At 35.9% G+C, this 18,983-nt stretch overlaps 1 protein-coding gene across 5 annotated transcripts in view; it reads left to right on the top strand.

The window, feature by feature from the left end:
- The window catches only part of PHF14 (PHD finger protein 14), a 159,375-nt gene that overhangs the window by 117,731 nt on the left and 22,661 nt on the right, over positions 1 to 18,983 (top strand). For 3 of the 5 annotated variants that reach the window (XM_018075667.2, XM_018075665.2, XM_018075663.2), the window contains one exon: positions 9,079 to 9,192. The exons of 1 other annotated variant lie outside the window; for it this stretch is intronic. In XM_018075667.2, the coding sequence (XP_017931156.1) occupies positions 9,079 to 9,192 (114 nt within the window). Of the gene's footprint in view, positions 1 to 9,078; positions 9,193 to 10,832; positions 10,916 to 18,983 lie in introns of all 5 variants that reach the window. One more of the 5 variants, XM_018075664.2, reaches the window with a different exon arrangement.

The raw sequence follows: 18,983 nt of genomic DNA, 5'->3' as shown, positions 1-18,983 counted from the left end.
GTATATGTATGTAAGCAGTGTATTCATATGCTTTTAACTGAAATCATCTGGTCTACAATGTTAAGCAATCATATTTAAGAGTAGGGTACTTGGTGTGTGTTTTCTACTACAGATGAGAAACATAGAAAGGAATTTTGTCTAGTAGATATAATCTGTTAAAATAACCCAACCAAACAAAAAAAGAATCACACCCAAACCTAAAAAAAATCACAGGGAAAATATATATATGCCTTAGAAACAAGGCAGTAAAGTTGACATTTCGCATGAATTTAGTTTCATCGTTCCATGTATCATTTGCAGTGTTCTTAATTAGGGAAGAATGAGGAGTTTCTAGGCCTTTCTAAGGGTGCTTTAAAGCTGCAGCAGTAGTTGTGACCTTTCAGTTCCCATGAGCTCAGCAAAAAATGGCTGATTAGTGTCACATCTTAAACTGTGTCAACTGGGCTGTTCGTTCCCTTTTTAGTAAGCATCCCGTTGTCTGTGCAGCTCAGTGTGACAGCGTAAAATAACCTACTGTTTTAGCTGGCTACTTTATATTAATAAGAGTATGTATGTCTATTTAGTGGTATAATGTTATCTGGAAATTTTTTTTTAATTATATTAGCAACCAGCATGAGTGAATAAATCAGGGGCACTCACAGAACAGTGTTCCTAAGATTTGTTTGAAGCTTCTTAAAGGATGACCAAGGTATTTTTTTTTAATATGGCACATTCAGATGTTAGATCTGAGAAGTAGGGTATAGGAAACATTTTTATAGAAAGGTTTTTTTTAAGAAATGATAGATTCATTCTCTAAAAATATTTTTATAGCCTTGAATTAATGTTTTACTTTTCTGCTTTTTCAGTTCAAAATAAATGATGGTACCTTTTAGGAATAGAGAGAGAGAGAAAGGAGGAGCAGGAGAGAGAAAAGCACGATAACAAAAATAAGGGGAGAGAAAGAAGCACCCTTAGTGTAAAAGGGGAACTGTAAGCACACACACATTCATAAGAATGAGAAAATTCTACTTGGGGAATACACAGAAACCCTTACAGGGGAGAGTGGGGTGAATTAAAACAAAAAGGGTTGAAGCAAAGTGGAAAGGAGGATGTGGAGGACACACAGAGAGCCTTCCCGCAGAGCAGGGTAAAACAGTTATAGAAAAACCTCTGAAACAACAAGCAGATAAGTGAGTGCCATGTAAGGATAGTTTAGAGAGCTATAAAACTTGTGTAATAAACTTAGACTGCAAAAAATTATGTACTGTGCAATCCTTTTCTTTATTTCATCTTGTTACTCGAAAAATATTCTGGAAATGAGGAGAGATGAAAACCAGTCTTGATTTAATAAGTAGCCTTTGACGATTTTGTGATGCTTTTGGTGATCACACATTTTAATATCACTCTGTTTTGCATTATGTTGGGAAAAGCTGGACTTCAAGGAGTTGAAAAGCAAGAATCAGTGCTGATGAAGATGTAAGGAGCTAAATAAATATTACTTAAAGGACTTCTCAAGATGAAAAAAAACCAAACAACCCCATGAATCTGCTGACCCTGTCTTGAGAATTAAGTTAGATGGTACAATTTAAAGCTTTGTTCCAACATCTGACAGACACACTCTGCATGCTGATGCATAATATCTGAAGATTGTGTGCTTGAAAGAAAGCCTTTTCTGAGCGACATTCTATTTTTGTTAGAATAAAGCAGCTGCTTTTTAGAGCAGAGATCTCAAGTGCTCAATCTTCTCGTTCAAGTTAAGTATTAGCCAAATATTGTGAGCAATTTTGTGTATGCTTTCTCCCAAGCTGCTGAAGTGAACTCTAAAGCAAACTATTTCGACCATAAATTGTGCAAATGTGCAGCTTGACCCTGAGAGGTGAAAGTAAGTTTGGTGCTGTACCTTACTCCCAAATTGTCACCGCCTCAGCAATCCAAAAGCATGGAAAGTTTGGAGCAATTTAAACATGATTTGAAAAGAAATACAACTGGGTAAAACTTTCTTCTAGGGAGACTATATGAATGGATTGCTGTGGTCTGCCCTTGATAATTTCTGAAGGAATAATACATTGCTAAAGGAAGCAGACAACTGCAAACCCAAATGTTAGCCTTACTAATGCATCAGTTGTAGCTGCAGCACTGCCTTCCAGGAGTGATATCAGATGGCTTTGTAAATATGTTGAATATGTGGAAGTCAACAATTGCAGTTATATGCAACGTACATACAGCTACACAGTAAGCACCACACTTCCTGTGACTGTAGATGCTTGTGCTGTGTTTGACAATTTGTTTTGCAACTCCGGGGTTTTTTGGATTTTTAGATGGTGGAAAAAAGAGTTGGAGAGACCAGAGCTGTACAAAACAGGCACAGGGAAGATGAAAAATCCTGATCCAGCAGTAATGAATTATGTGTGTACTGCCTTAAAGAGGTTTTAGAACTCCATAAAATAACTTCTTTAAAGTCTCTAAAGTATAAAATGAGGACAAAAATAATTTTCTAGGCTATAGTATATGCCTGTAACCTAATTCATAACTTGAAAAAAATAGCAGAACAATATATAGGAAGAAAGCAGTGTGGACAAAAAAAAAGGGAAAAAAGTATCGACTTACTCTTACATGCAGTGATAATGGCATAGTACAGCAGTCTTGTCAGTATATTAATATCCTTCAAAAGGATATTCATATGAAATCTGTTGCTCTGGTGCACCAGATAATTACCAAATTATGCAAGACATAGGAGATTTAACACAAAAAAAAAGATAGATATTGGCTTTTTCCCTTTAGTGAAGAAATTCTAAAAATTGTTGGTGATGATATACATTTTAGTACACACATTTTTTGCCAGTAGTTTGAGCCACTGTGATCATTGGCTTTAATCCGTGACAGTAACAGGAAAGTTGTATTCTTTATTTCATACGTACAAGAAGAGATTAGCCTGATGAGTTTATAATTTGAAGTTTAATTCCCTTTTTTTGTATTCTAATGTGGTTTTATTAATTACAGTATTTTAAGAGTTGATTTTTAATACAGTTCAAAGAATTCCGGGGTCAGAAAAAATAGCTATTGAAAAGGTAGCTAAAAGAATAGCTTTTGAATGTTGAGGAATAGTGAATGATGAGAAAGTAAAAGGAAAATACAGTAGGGAAACTTGATTTGGAAAGTGGAAAATTCATTCCCAAGAGAGGTAGGGTTCGTACACTGAGTAATGGAAATGTAGTAAAATATGTGAGTTAGAAGGGGGAAACTAATTCAAGTTCCAGAGGTCAGTGAATGATAATACCTTCAAATAGTAAAATATTCTCCTGTTTGCTGTTTCTATTTGCATGTGATAAAGTTGGAAGAATAAATATGAAAAACATTATTTTGAGAGTGTTCTTTCTAGCTTTAAATATATGTAAATGATTTTTTTCCATTTGAAGAAGGAATCCAGAGAAAACAGATGACCCTGTTTACTTTCATACTTTCAACTGCTAGTAAAATACTTCAAACACTTCTAGTAAAATGTTAACAATAGTAACATGCTTATTTTAAAACAACAGTACAGGTGGGAATTTACCCTTTGCACTTGGAAATCTAGGTAGATTTCAAAGATGTAAGCATGCTTTGTCAGTGCTGTAGTTTATTGGAAGAGGGATAATAAATTGGAACAGATGGGTATTTATTGGAAGCTTCTTGTAACTTTATTAGTTCTTTCACAATGCACAGGGTATTCGAAGAAAAATAGCAAAACTAATGCAAGGCTAACAAATGTAATTAAGTTTCTATATTTGGAAAACAGAGAATTATGAAAGGTTTGTTTCTGTCTTTAAAAGGTTTGTTTCTGTCTTTAAAAGAAGGCAGAGGTTTTAGGGCTAGCTTAAGGTTTATTACCTGAACTGAGGTGGTTTCAGAGTGAGCTGAGAATGAAACCCTGTTGTTTTAACAGTGTATAAACATAGAAGTCATCATCCCCTTCTCAAGAAAGAGAAAAAAAAGCCAAGGACTATTGTCCTTGGCGTTGCCTCTGTGACTGGCAGCGTAGGAGGTTAGCACATGGATGTGAGAGGTTGCATTTGTAATTTCCTATCTTTGGAGAGGGCAGGAGAGAGGAGATTGTCAGATGTTAAATAAAATCAGCATGGAGTGACAAAGGCAGAATAGAAAGAGGAAGGGAAATTTCGCAACTGTGGAGCTTGACTTAAAAGTTTAAAGCCCATATTCTTGCCTCATTAACTAACACAGGGTAAAATCTAAGGAACAGGAAGTGATTGATCTCATATCTAAATAGATTGAGATCTCTGCATCAGAGATTGAAAACTCTGCATTTCTCCTGGAGGTTTACTTTGGCCACCTGTGAACTGTGGAGAGCTACAAATATCTTGTCTGCACCAGATTTTCCCAAATTCTGGCCAAGATGTTGTGAATACTTTCAAAGTATGCTCCCTGGGGTGTAAGAGAGAATAAGGGCAGTGGGAGTGGTTGATAGCTGCTGGAATGGTGTTCCATAGTCTGGGCTGGAGAGGCACTGTTGGTCTGACCCAGGAAGGCTTTTTTTGTGCAGCACTGAAGATGACACTCTGTGAGGCTACCAAGCACTTCAGCACTTCAATAAAAATGTGCTAATTTCATCCCATAGTGCTTCAGCTATGAGAAGCTGTCTTCATGTTTCAGAAAGGGCTTTTCTACCCCTCCCCCTTTTGTAAGTCTAAAGGTGGACAAATATTTCTACTTTGTTACTATTAGAAGTCTTTGTTAGTAACTTTGGCTTCCAGTTCATTACTGCAGTCATGTTTTCACAGCCTGGTGTGAGAGATAAACCCTTTGCAAATGAAGACAGCATCCATTTTCTTTCTACCTCAGGCCACACAGAATTGATTAGGTAATAAAATGACAGTACGATGTAATATACTGACGGCTCTTTAATTTGAAAACTAGTTCCAGGCTGATTCAAAACTTGTTTAAAGCTAATTTATGCGTTGTGTAATTTTCAACCGGACCAAAGTAAAGGATGATGTATGAAAACCGATGCAGAGTTAACATAATATATTCAAACCTGTCAACTTGAAATCATCTATAAAGGATTTGTAGGTTGATTTGTTTCAATTCTTTTTTAGTTTTGTTTTAAAGAAGCAACGGCAGAAAAAATAGCGTCTGTTTGGCTGGTATGAACACCCTTGTAAGACACTATTTTTCCATTATGTTGTTTCAAATGGAAATTCTTATGCTTTCTAGCAAAGTATTTTATGCATACTTTTAAAAATATACATAATTTTGCATTTTCGTCAAAATAAGAAGCTGTGTTGAGTCAATATTTGTGCTGACAGTAACATGGAATGGTAAACATTTACAGTACTTTCTTAGCATGACATGCATTGCCTATGACTATACATGTCTGTATACACATATCTGTATCCTATTTACATATGAAATACCTGTATATGTGTCTTGATCTTGAATTAATGGTCTGGTTTTTGAAAAGCAAAATATAAAAATAGTAAAATTCTCAAATTAAGCCACAACATCAGCATAGCATAATACATAAATATCTCCCTTTGAAATCTGTCACTTCCATGTGGCTCACAAATGAAATCCACATCTGTTTTGTACACAGTATAGATTTTTCAGCTTACTGTGTCAGTAATACTTCTGCACAGAAAAGGACAAAACTAAAAGCACAATATGTGTTCCTATACAGTAAATGCAAATACCAAATACACAAACTGGAATGAAGGGAAGAAGAGAACTGAATGCTACCAAGACTAGCAAGTAAGTTCCATCCCAGGACTAGAATATCTGATTTGTTATGTATTTGTGTCAACATGCAACCAAAATAATGTTTTTTGCGGAACTGAGATTGGTTCAAGCCAATGCAGTTGTGGTATCTTAAACTGCACAAACATTTAGGTCACAGGAAAAGAACCATAGTTCAAAGCAAGAAATGTCTTGCATAAACATGCAGAATATCTACACATTTCATGTTTCCTCTTCAAGGTTTTGTAAGTCCAAGAAGAACCATGTTCTGAGGAGCTTTGATCAAAAACTGAATTTTGCAGGCAAAACTTAATTAGTGAGAATTCGGAATTTGTTTATAATGCACTTACATTTTCACAAAGAATTTCTACATTTTCAGGGAGCTGGAAGTACCATTTAGTAGTGGGTTTCCCCTGTAATTTAATAATTATTACAGTTAAATACTGTGATCCATTATAAAGCTATTCATTGATCTGTCTGACTTGAAATAGAAAATTTGTGATTTTTCCTGTGTAGTTTAGAAAATATAATAATAATTTAATGAAATGGGAAGGGCTTAAGCACCAGAAAAGACAGGTACCAGAATGCTTACAATGTTAATTTTATGTCCATAAACCACCATGTCCATCACTGCTATAGCTGAGGCTTACAGATCCATGAGAAGTGCAGTTGACATGGTTTTCATCATACAAGACCTTCAAAAAATAATAAAGTGACTTTAGGAAGGACAACAAACCAATTTTAATTATTTTTGAAGTACATTTTTCCTTCTAACACCTCTTTGGTAAAAACATCAATTTAGGTCAGTGATACAGATTTTTTACCTTTCCTTTACAAAAGTAAACAATGCTAATACTTTTTCATGTTGTTTTACTTGCCAGAGTATAAATATAGGTACCAGGATTTGTTACCAGAACTGCTGCACACTTACTCACACTTACCACTTACTCATAAAACACCTAGAAGCAGCTCCACGAAAGTTCTCATTTGCACCTTGCAGCTTTTTTCTTGTTGTACCTTACATGAAAGGATCTCATTCCATTTACTGAATATGTCTGTTTCTGAAAGCTGTATTTTACATGTTGCCAAACTGGTTTAGAACAACATAGATTGCCTGTGTTACGTATGTTCAGGCTCTACACAGTTTTCCTAAGAAGTGACAACAGTGTGAAAAGAGATAACAAAACCAGTGCAATTGGAAAAGGAGGAGTATTTTCTTGGGTTGATTTCTGAATAGTAAAGTAAATTTGGTTTCCATCCATCTCCCTAAAAATGGAAGTATTAAATTAGCCAGCTGGTTCTTAAGGAGCTATTGAGAAGGATGGCCAAGCTGCTGGGGAAGAAGATACTCAAGATTTCATGTGAAAAAGAATCCATGGCCCTATTGAGAAAAAAGGAATTTAGCAAGAATATATACTTACCAAATTGCAGTTTCTCAGGTAATTTTTGGAAAACACTGTTTATTACTTTAAAAAAAACCACTAGTAACAGAAAATAGTTGCCACCATTATCTGGAAACAGGTAATAACAGCGTAACAAAAGTTTGTTCAGGCACAAAGTACAAGCAGAATTCAAGGAGAGAAATCACTGAACCAAAGAATTCAGACAAGTATATCATTTTCTTCCAGCAGATGTGGTTGTTACTTTTGTTTTTGTAAGTAGCACAGAAGAGCTGCTGGAAACATATTGAGCTGATAAATTGCATGGCACTGATTTAACTTTCTCAAGGAGAAAATAAAACAGTACTGTTCCATACTCAGAGTCAGCTCATGGCTGTTTGGGTCAACAAGAAGAAATATTCTCATCCCCATAGTTCACTGGGAACCAAACTGAGTGGCCCTAGCCTTTGAGAGAGAGGATGTTTGCCTGTGCAAGTCCAGGCAAAACAGTGAGCTGTCAGGATTAAAAGGATGCAAAGTTTCTTTTGATGGCATATAGCATAGGGAAAATCAGACTTCTATTGTCAGATTGCTAGAGATGTTTTCCCTTGCAGTTCATTGTGTTTGGCTGTGGTCTTGATATTCTTCCAAAATATCTCCCTTTTCCTTTTGTTTCAGAGATCCAGTATTCTGCCCATAAAACAGTTCAGTGCAATGGCATTTGGACTTCACTGCTAACATTTTAATTGATGGTATTCTTTAGTCTTCACTGAAAGCTATTTTTTCCTGAAAGCTGTTTTTTCCTAAAATGCCTTCCTCAGACCAAACCTTAAACTTAACGTGGCAAGCCACAGAATGGGTCAGAATATTCTTTTTCTAAATCACAGAGAGGTAATACCATGAGAAAGGTGTAAAAAGCTTTATTTAAAATATTTAGACTCAGAAAGTATTTTTTCAAATTTATAGTCTCTGGGAACCCCCTCCATGTGTTAATTCTTTTATGGTACCTGGTCTTACCCGTGATTCTCTGTGTGACTCAGTAATGGTTGTTGGACCATTGCTCACTTTTTCCCTTTCCATACATTGGGCTAAACTGCAGTTGCTGACTATTATCATTATGAAATTTTAATTTACTTTTTTAGAGGTTGTTATGTTTGAAAACTTAATAATGAGCTTTGCAGCTTGCAGTTTTCAAAAGTATAATCTTGATTTCCTTGCAATTAATGAATGTAGAAAGAAAGTGATATATCAAAAACACACATTCTGCTTGCTAAGCGATGACATCTAAAATATCTTCTGTAATGAACATCACGACAAGCACAGTAAAGATTGTACAGATTAATAGATTTTTTCTCTCTGGTAAAATATCTCAGTCTATGCAGTTATCAAAACCTCTGTGTGAAGCAGGGAAGGTATTAAAGTGTTTTTTATTTTGACTGATCTAGTAGCGTTGCATTGCAAAATCAAGGCAATTTGGAAAATAGAATGCAAATTACTTAAGAATTTTTATTTTATTTTACTGTAGTGTTAAATTTACTAATAGACAGCAAACTCTACTCACTTCTTTATTAGGTTGTGTGCTGTATTGGTTTACAGTGATTGGTAAAATACATTTGTGGAGGGTTGTTCTAGCATGGCTCCAGCTGTTATACAGAAACCTCTAATGTAATATTATTAATATTCCCTTCCTTGCAGTTCAGGAGCAGGGGTAGGTATTCAGAACTTTGCAATTCTGAAATGCCATATAGCTGCTTAATAAGTATTATAGTGCTCTTGTGAAGAAAATATTACTATTTTAAGAGAAAATATATGACAAATGTTTTTGCCTGAGATAAAAGAAGTTGCCCAGGGTAAAAAGAGTAGATTTCCAGACCTCAAGTATTTTTTATTTCACTGTTTGTGCTTAGAGCACAGTTCCTCTGAAAAGTCTCATTTTCTTGGCGTGCCACGTCAACACGCTGCTGAGGGGTCTGTTTGTCTCTGTTGCCCTCAGGACTCCGAGCCGTCAAATGAGGTGGTCTCAGAGGCCCCAGGTAACGTGGTACCCTCTACCTCAAGAAGTAGCTCTGAAGAGCTGATATCGGTGGCACAGAAACGTCCAGAAGAGGTAGGACATTCTGTGTCTATTCTTTTCCAAGATTAACTGTTGGGGGATACACATTTGCCTCTGTTTTTCATGCCTAGTGTTGTTTTTCTAATAACAGAGACTTTTTAAAGCTAAAACTCAATCTTATCCTCCCATATCAACAACGTGCAGGACCAAGGTGAATCTCAGGACCTTGATTAATGGTACCCATAAACCAAGTATATTCCATATACTACCTTTTAAATACTATTTCTTATTGTCAGTAATTAGGAAAATTTTTTCTTGTCTTTCATACCACAATAGTAACAGGAGTCCTGTTAGATTCTGGCAGATTAAATTTCAGTACACTAAAGAGTTATAAATCTGTACATAGATATATAGGTAGATATAAGCCTTTTGACATCCTTCACAAAATTTAAGTATGTCTAACTTCTGGTTGTGCAAAGGAAAGACCCTTGTTTCTATTGTACCTTTCTTTTTTCTCTTGTTTTCCAAAAAATGATACAAGATGCTAATGATGTAGTCTACTCATAAGTTCATACTCCCTGTTGTTATAAGCAAAGGTGCTTGTAAGGTAGTTCCATAGTGTAGCCAATGACTTAAGGTTTTTTCTGTCCCTACAATGCATCCTTGTCACAGTACAAGAGGAAAGATTGTCTGCAGAATTCAGACTCACAACTTCATTTCATGGTGGCAATAATTTTCTAAGAGTACCATTATTATCCTTAAATTAACCCTTCCTGTGAGAAGTAAGTCCTTCCTTTGGAGTAGCCTTAGCACGATTAATCTCAGCTTCCTCAAACAATTTAGTTATTACTATTATTATTATTAAAAATACTCCCAAGGACCAGGTAATATAAAGATTAGTCTTTCATGGTTTTTTTCTGAGATTTCTTTTGACTGTAATGTTCACAGTAAAGGAGAGTGAAATACTAGCCAGAGAAAACACGATGCCATTTGTGTAGCCTTTTAATAATTATCAAATATCTTCATTCTTCTGATACTCTTGTCACTTAATCTGAAGAATAGGGAAGTCCACAGTACTGAGCCAGGGGAATTCTTAAGAGTGTCTTCTGGATGAAGACCAAATAGATACTTTGCTTATTTTGGAATATCACTACATATTCCAAGATAGAAAGTTAGGTTAGAACATCTAAGCAGTCCTGAGGTTAGAGTAGTATAATCTTTTAGTAATACTTTTGTATACATTCTTGAGTAGAAAATGGTACCTCTAGTCTATGGAGGGATGTGGGTTCTGCCTCTTAATTCTAAGTTTTGCCAACTTGTCTGACTTCATTGGAGAAATTAAAATTGGGAGCACAGATGATGTTTAAAAATAAAAAGATGAGAAGTGCTGCAGAAAGAGGAATGAAACATGATTAGTTAGTAAAAGGTGACCAAGAGGAAGATGCATATACAGCTTTTGCTTTTGTGGAATAAAAACAGCTAAACTGTGGGGGAAAGGAAACTTCAGAAAATCAAAAGGTGGGAATATACCTTTCAAATTTTACTGAATAGCTCAGCAATAGTTTATATTGAAGCTGTTTTACTGAATGTGAGGTTACATGTTTTATAAGGGAGTGAGACTTTCTCCAGGCATATTAATGCAATTTATATAAAAGAGAGAGAGGTGAGTCAGAAAGAGTTTTGTGGTTTTGCAGGGAACCTTGAGAGGGGAGCACCAGTATGCTGAATTTCCAAATTCAGAACCCACCATGAAACAACCCATCTAAGTTACACTTGGGTAAGTCAGCATGATAAACAAACATTTGTGAATTACACCCTAAAAAACAGGTCAGAAAAAGTGTTTGCAGAGTTTGACTTCAACTAGTGCCCTTTTTATTTTTCATTTTAATCAAAATCTCCTGGTAAGTCTTTCAGTATCTGCTTAATGAGTTAATATTTGAGATTGACTACAGCTGCTGACTGCTGCATTATTTGTATGATTTATGTCTCATCTGAATTCAACCCATCAGTACTGGTGAGAATGAAGTTGTTAAGGAAGAGTTCAAATGCAGCCATGGAAAAGAGAAATAGGAGAAAAGATTAAAGAAGGCAAAGTGGCTAACAGCTAAGGATTTTGGGAAGGTGGAGAAAAATTGAGAAGGATGTAGAAAACAGTATTCAAAAAGACTCTTGGGCTCACAAATGTGAGGACACACAACTTCTAGTAGGGGAAAGTAAGAAAAATCCCATGAGTTGCCACATTAGAGTTAAGTACAGATTTTTCCTAATTACAATTTGTTTTTCTCTTAGGTAGGCCAGTCTGAATCTAACACTCATTTACTTGTGTCATGAGTGGTATGACATTTGTGGGATATAATTTGATCACTCAGATGAGGCTTTGTTCTACTTGTCTAGTCATTCCTCCTAATAGAAATAGTGGTTTAATATTGAGCTCTCTTCAACAGGAGGGCAGGATGGCATCCAGTCCTCTTATTGCTGCACTTCTTTCCAACCTCTTTTCATACTCTAAAATCAGATTTAACTGTGTGTAGGATTGGAACAGTGTCCAGCTATGTGGCATAGGACAAAAGCCACTGCAGAAATGATTAACATATTGAATGTTTAGATTTAGACACCTGTGAAATTTTTATACCTGTGAAGGATTCAGGAAAGTGTGTTTATTCATCAGTGTACTTCAGATGCAGAAACACTTTGGGTTATAAAGTAACCAAGCTGCCCTTAAAGTTATAAATATACTTTATTCTGTGTTTTCAAAAGCTGTGCAGACCTCAGTAAAATTTAAGTTGTACAGATTTAAATGCCTGAATAATTTTAATTAGTGTCCATCCTAAAATAAGGAAGTTTCCTCTGATTGAGTTAATATTGTGTATATTTATTGGATTTTTTAAGAATTAGGATTGAAAAGTGGAATTGAAAGAAGAATTCAATGCATTTGAAAGTGGATAGGTGTGTGTCATCCTAATTTCATTGTAGTTTCATTAAACCTTCCTAGCAGTTTATATAGTATTGATGGTTTCCCTCCAATAGTAATGCTTAAGACAGGAATTTTGTTCCCACAAACCTTTCAAAATTCAGAACTGTACCATTGTTAGTATGCCCTGAGTCAATACATTAATTTTTTTCTCTGATATCACACATTCTTTACCATGAACAGATGAAAGAAAATTTTCTGGACACCATGATTATTTAAAATGTTTTAAATGTAAGAATACACCTGTTTGAATAACACTGTAATCATTTGACAAAATTTAAAGGCTGATGAATCAGCTTTCATGACCCTTACTCTGTTTTCTGTGGTCTCCTTCACTGTGCATCTGGCAGTTGCAGCACATTTAGTAAATATATTTATATAGGGGTTTTTTATGGCATTGAAGAAAGTGAAGGTTTGTTGTTAAAGTAGTTTTGCTTTCCCTTTCTCATGTAGTGGCTAAAGAGCAAGATCTGTGGGCTGTATCTTGATACCACTTCTCATAGCAACACTTTACTCCACAGGGATTGATGGTATCAATGGTTGGTTATCCAAGTAAGAAAATACTAGTTTTGACAGTTCCCTTAAACCTGAGTCTCATAAGAGGCATATTTTCATCTTTAATTAGAAGTAAAATAGAAGTACATGAGTTATGTGTTTTAATTTCCTTTGCCAATCCTGTGGCAAATCAGTTAATCATGTTTTAATAGTGTAAGCCTAGAGGCTAACAGAGCTGATCTTTTTGAATGTCTGCATTGCCAGAACAGTACAGAGGAAAAGCTGTGCCGTCCTTTCTTTTGCATAAAAAAATTAATTAAACAACCAACCCTATTTCCCCTACAAGAAAAGCATGCATAAGGCATGGAGCACTTTAGGGTAAAACATGAATGATGTGTTGGTAGCATATGAACATGAATAGGTTATGTATCTGTGGTGCTTTTTTGAGTGCTGTATTAAAACTATAAAAGCTGTGCAAAGCATTGTGGTTCTAAAGACAGATTGTAGTTGCTATAAATATGTTCTTCTTGTCATAGTGTTAATTTAAAAAAAAAAAAAACAACAGTTACCCACATAGGGTGAGTTGAACTGCATATTTAGTTTTTGAACACTAAATTTTTTGTTTAACTTCTGAAGGGATTTTCCACTCAGAAAAGGAATTGGAAATGTCCATGCTGTTTGGACCTAGAAGTCTGTTTTCTGATGAAAATCATAAGTGATAACTTGTTAGTTATTTTGTATCGTAGATAAATAATTCCCTTTTATATCAGTAGTTGTGGGACTGTGATTTTGGAATGAGGTTAATTTGTACTCTGAGCCTTCTGCTACACTTACATCTGCAAACAGACAAAACACCAAAAAAAAGAATACACCACAAACACTAAATGATGTGCTTTAACAAAGATAAGAAAACACTGGATCTTCTGTGTCATCCATTCCCTCGTAGATGTAGGATGGATCCCTCCAGTGCATTTTTTAGTACTTTTTTCTGGTTTTAAAGCTTTTGAGCAATGGTGGTTTTCACGATTCCAAGGCCTTTTCCTTTACAGTCTTTTGCAATAAACATCCTGTAAGGTGTTTATTACAGAATGTTTATTATACCACTCCTCTTTGTTTTCTATGAGAGAAAACGCACGAAAGAGTTGCAACAGATTACAGAACTGGAATTGCTATGCATTTCAGATATTTTCTGGGCCTAAGTCAGATTCATTGTAGAAAAGACTGATATTTGGTTCCTTGACTGAAATGTGGTGATTTGGCCCATAATCCATCTCTTCTTGTCAGTGTGTCTTCCAGCCATCAGACTCATTTATCAAAACAGAAGAGTTGAGTCACCTGTTCAGATCATTTGGCACTCAAGAGATTTGTTTGATTTTACTTTTCATGCTTCTACAAGTAATTATTATTATTATTACTGTAGTTCCCATTAATATTTCAGAACAAAGGTGCTTAGCCACATGCCTAAAGAGCCTTAGAGTCTGACTGTGTTAAAAGTGAATTAATAATGAACAGAGGAAAGGAACACAATACCTTTGACTACTGAAGTGGTTCCTCTGTAAAATAAACTGGGAAATACAGTTAAGCATGTAAATGCACTGGAGTTAGGAATTCATATTTTCCATTTAATCTCTTCACATAACTGTTTTATGTAATCTTCTTAATAACTAAACCTAAAGGTCTCAAGATGGCTGGAAAATGCTGCCATGCAGTTCTGCTTTTGAAGTCAAAATTTATTTATGTATATTTAAGCTGTAAATGGCCTTATGAAATGAGCGCTCCTCTTAGAAGAATATTATTAATTTAAAAAATGAATTAGGTCTGTTCAAAATTTCCACAAATCCAAGACATTTTTCTTTATTTAACCTTTTCACAGTCTCTGCCCTTCTTTAAAGTACATTCAGTCCTATATCATCTGTTACCCAGGAAGGTATTTAATACATGACTGGGCATCATTTGCATTATACAAGAAGATTAACTTTACAAGCTCTGTTATTAATCTGAGTAGCTCTACATATTGACCTATGAAAGAACATAATTAAGTTAGCTTAATTAAGTTAATTAATTGTTACACTCTGATGAACTTACTATTGAGAGGAAATTAAAGGCAAATAGAAAATGGCATTCATTGGTTTGAAATCATATTTTAAAGGATTTCACAAAGATACTTTATATATAGATGACAAAAATATCTATTGTGTAATAACCAAAGCTGAGACAATTAAAATCCCTGCAGTTTTCTCCTTTATTGCCTGACATTCAACCATAATTCTAAAAGTAATTTAAAAAGTGTGCTAAAAAATTAGAAAAAAACTGTTGTGGGTTTCTTTTTCCCTAATATCCAAATAATTGAATTCAGAAATCGACACCACTGTCTACATATGGACTACAGAGAAAAGCACACCATCAAAGTTAAGGGATTTGATACCACACTCTCCTTTGGGGTAGAGAAAGGAGGGAAGGATTGAAAGATCCCCCCCAGGGGAGCAGTCAGTCCCCCTTCACATGTGCATACTCATCAGCTTAAGAATGTCTTTCTCCTGCAGTGGTGGAAGGGAAAGGAGTGGTGCTCCTGGAATTTACTCCAGTCAGCTGCATTTCTGTTGTCAGGAGTGCCTGCAGGTTCACTGCAGGAAAACATTCAGGGTTTCAGCACAGATCCTGTGCATGATAGACCCTCCACACGACTTGGGCATCTGGGAACGTTCATCAGTCTTGGTATGCACTGATACCTACCCTGCAGATCATCCCTTCCAAGTAACCGTAATTAATAAACAGTAAGAGAAAAATGGCAAAACATGCAAAAAATGTGCCACGATGAATGCTGCAAATGAGCATTTTATTAATCTGTGAGATTCATTAATTTTGCTGTGGCTTTAAATGGGAATTATTTTCCATGAAGAATTATTAGTTCTCTACTATTTCTTTTTCTTTATTTGCCAGGTCTGTGCATTTTCTGGATGGTATCCTCAGAGATTTTAGGATTTCTGCTTTCTTTTTGTTGTAAAAATTAGTATTTTAACTCAAGTAAAAATATTTTCCCTGAGGTATTATTCTTTGGCATTTCCAGATCACATGACAGGGTCATTGATCTGTGGATACATTCTCTGGAAAAACAGCAACATTGAAAACAGGAAAGCAGTGGCATTTAGGATCACTTGTGTACAAATTCGTCTTCATATTCTGAAGATAGATAAGTTGGAATTGCATTCCTCCAAAGAGAAAAAAAAAAAATCTTTCCTTGAATGATACTAGAAACAACTTTTAAAATTGATAGGATCAGAAAAAGCCATTAAATTGCCTCTACTGTATATTTAATAAGACATATTGTTTACACCTTGCCCACAAATAAAAGAAGAAAAATTAATTTTTGTAAATTCAGCTTCAAATGAGCATGTTGTTAAATTTGGCCCCTTTAGAGTGTTGTGGAGCATTAAACAACTTGTTATATTCTAAGAGGAAAGAACAGCATTAATTTCAGCTTCAATGACATGCTTAAGTCGTAATTTACTTTTTTTGTTAGAGGAAGGGAGTGGAAAATTGATTGGAAAATTAGAATTAAGCGAGTTTTGGGGAAAATACTAGGAAATTGTTCAAGTTGAAGGCTGTTTCCCACCTGCTGTATATTTTGATAGATGTATTGATGTCAGTGAACTTCAGTGTACCTGTGTGCACTGTCTGGTCAGCTTTGACTGTATTGCTTTGAGATATCCGTGAGGTGGCATGGTGCCATGTTGTGGAAGCTACTGTTGCCATTTGCTGTGTGGCTCCTGTGATGTACAATGAAAGTTCTTTCCTGGAGGAAATGTAGCTCCTTTCTTCGATATTTTATGTGCACACTCCTAATGTTCTTTCTTTTTTCTTTCTCTTCTGAGGGATCTATTGTCTTCTCTCTTATCTGTAATATTTGAATGAAAAATTAAGCTAATACATTCTCTGGTCATGGCATGCAGTGTAAGTATTAGACTTCACATTGCACTATATGAACAAAGCAGTGATCCTTTTTCTAGGTAATACATGATATCAGAAATTTTCCATTTTATTTTGACAGGTTGAAAATATCATCAGAAACCCTTTAATTTATTATAGGCTAGATTTCAGATAATGAAACTTGAGCATAGTTGAAAATTTCAATGTCATCCTTAAGGGAATGAAGATAAGCAGAAGTCAGTCAGTAATCATTAATATAACGTAGGTTATATAGATTTTTCCTGCCCAGTTGCTTCAGGGTTATCTCTAAACTGCAGTGCAATCCAAGTAGTGTTCCAATGCTGCTTCATCGAAGTATTGTTTCTTTGCATTTCTCTCACTGTTAAACAGAATCTTTAGACATTGATTGAAGAGTTCACATTGCCTAAATATTTCAGTGCAGTAGGATCAGTGATTTGTTATTTGTTAGAATAGCTCTTTTTACTATTAATGTATATTTTTGTGAGTCATATATACATTAATCTACCTTAATTAACAGTAATTTAAAACTAAATTTATGTTAACTTCAAGTATGTATTTTCTGAAGACTATCAAGTAGATTAACACACACCATTATCTTTAATAGCCCTCACTGACCTGCTAAATCCTTCTTAAGTGAACCGTTTTCCTATAATTAATTTTTTATTTTTAAGAATGGCTACTTAGCTATCTGAGTCTCCCAAAACCTCTAGATTACCTGGACTACTCATAACTATATATTCTATGCTGTAGTTATGGGCTTTGTTTTATTTAGAAACTAAAAGCGTTCCTGAAAATATAGTTAGATTCAGAGAAACGTAGACTGTGATGAGGAGTGGTATGTTTGGGAAGTTGGTTCTCCATTACCCGGTCCTAGTGTGTTTTACTCTGCTAAGATTCTTGTTTAATTTGGTAGAAATCATCACAGGAAATTAGCACACACACACCTCCTGTCAATAAAGATACTTCCATGTCCTCTTATAAGGACTGCTTCGTATTATTCTTCATATACACAATAGAGGTGGAGAGTCACCTACTGCAAGACTTAGCTAGCTAAAATTATTTGAAAGATGCTTGCAGAGGACTTCTCAGGGCACCTGGAGGAGGCTTTAACCTAGGTAGGTGGCTAAGATGGGGTTTGGAGATGCTCTGCAATTCAGGGGCCAGCAGGCCAAGCCCTCAGCCAGTTTACACCAGCCCAAGCCCACGCTGCTGCTGAAAGGGCAGTCTGTGTTCACAGCCTTCCTGCTGCTCTTGTTGGACCAGCAGATACGTGAGCTGGGTTGGTGAGCTGGTCTCGCAGACCAGGCATGGGTGGTGGAGGATGTACATAACTGTGGACCATGACCTCCCTTTTCAGTGTCAGCATGCAGCATGGTCCAGGACTGACAGTGAGATTGCACTGTCATTTTTGTGCTCTAGAAAAAATAAATTAAAATAATCTTCAAAATACTCATTATTGTTCCTGGCTTTAATGTATTAGCCAGTTCTTCTGTATTTATCCATTCAAAAAGAACACTTTTTACTTATTTTACGGCTGTTTTCTCAGTTTACCCCACAAGAGTAGTCTTGTCATATCTGGGTTGTTCAGGAGATTGACTAAAATTAAGAGCTACTGCCTAATGTTGTAACTAATGAAAATCCTGCTTCTTTCTGTAAATTAGGATCCCTTACTCCTTGTACGATTTTCAGACAGGTGATCAGTTACACAAAATTTAAACTGTGATTTGGTATCAAGAACTACAAGCACTGGAATTCACAGAAAGTGAATGAGGTGGCAGTGTGCCCAGGTGGCCAAGAAGGCCAATGACATCCTGGCTTGTAGCAGAATTGGTGTGGCCAGCAGAACCAGGGCAGGGATTGTCCCCCTGTACTGAGCAAGATGATGAGGCTGCACCTTGAGTGCTGCATTCAGTTTTGGGCCCCTCAGTACAGGAAAGACACTGAAGTGCTGGAGCATGTCCAGAGAAGGGCAACAGAGCTGGTGAAGGGTCTGGAGCACAAGTCTTATGAGAAGTGGCTGAGTGACCTGGGATTGTTCAGCCTGGAGAAAAGGAGACCTCATCACTCTCTACAACTACCTGAAAGGAGGTAGCAAGTGACAGTATCAGAAGAAATGGCCTCAAGTTGCACCAGGGGAGATTTAGATTGGATATTAGGAAAAATGTATTCAAGGAAATAGTTGTCAGACATTGGAACAGGCTGCCCAAGGAAGTGGTAGAGTCACCATCCCTGGAGATATTTAAAAGACTTGTAGATGTTGCACTTAGGGACATGGTTGGACATGGCAGCGTTAGGGCAGGTTGGACTTGATGATTTTAGAGATCTTTTCCAGCTAAAGGATTCCATAATTCTGTGATTCTGTGTTCAAATCTAGGATTCTACCCTGAGAATTCTCTCTGAAACTGGAATAAATTCAAGTAGTAGGTTCTAA

This window comes from Manacus vitellinus, unplaced genomic scaffold (assembly GCF_001715985.3).
Source record: "Manacus vitellinus isolate BGI_N305 unplaced genomic scaffold, ASM171598v3 scaffold_3_pilon, whole genome shotgun sequence".
In the NCBI taxonomy this organism is placed as follows: Eukaryota; Metazoa; Chordata; class Aves; order Passeriformes; family Pipridae; genus Manacus; species Manacus vitellinus.
The sequence above is the reverse complement of the archived record's forward strand: the minus strand, read 5'-3'. Positions and strand labels throughout refer to the sequence as shown.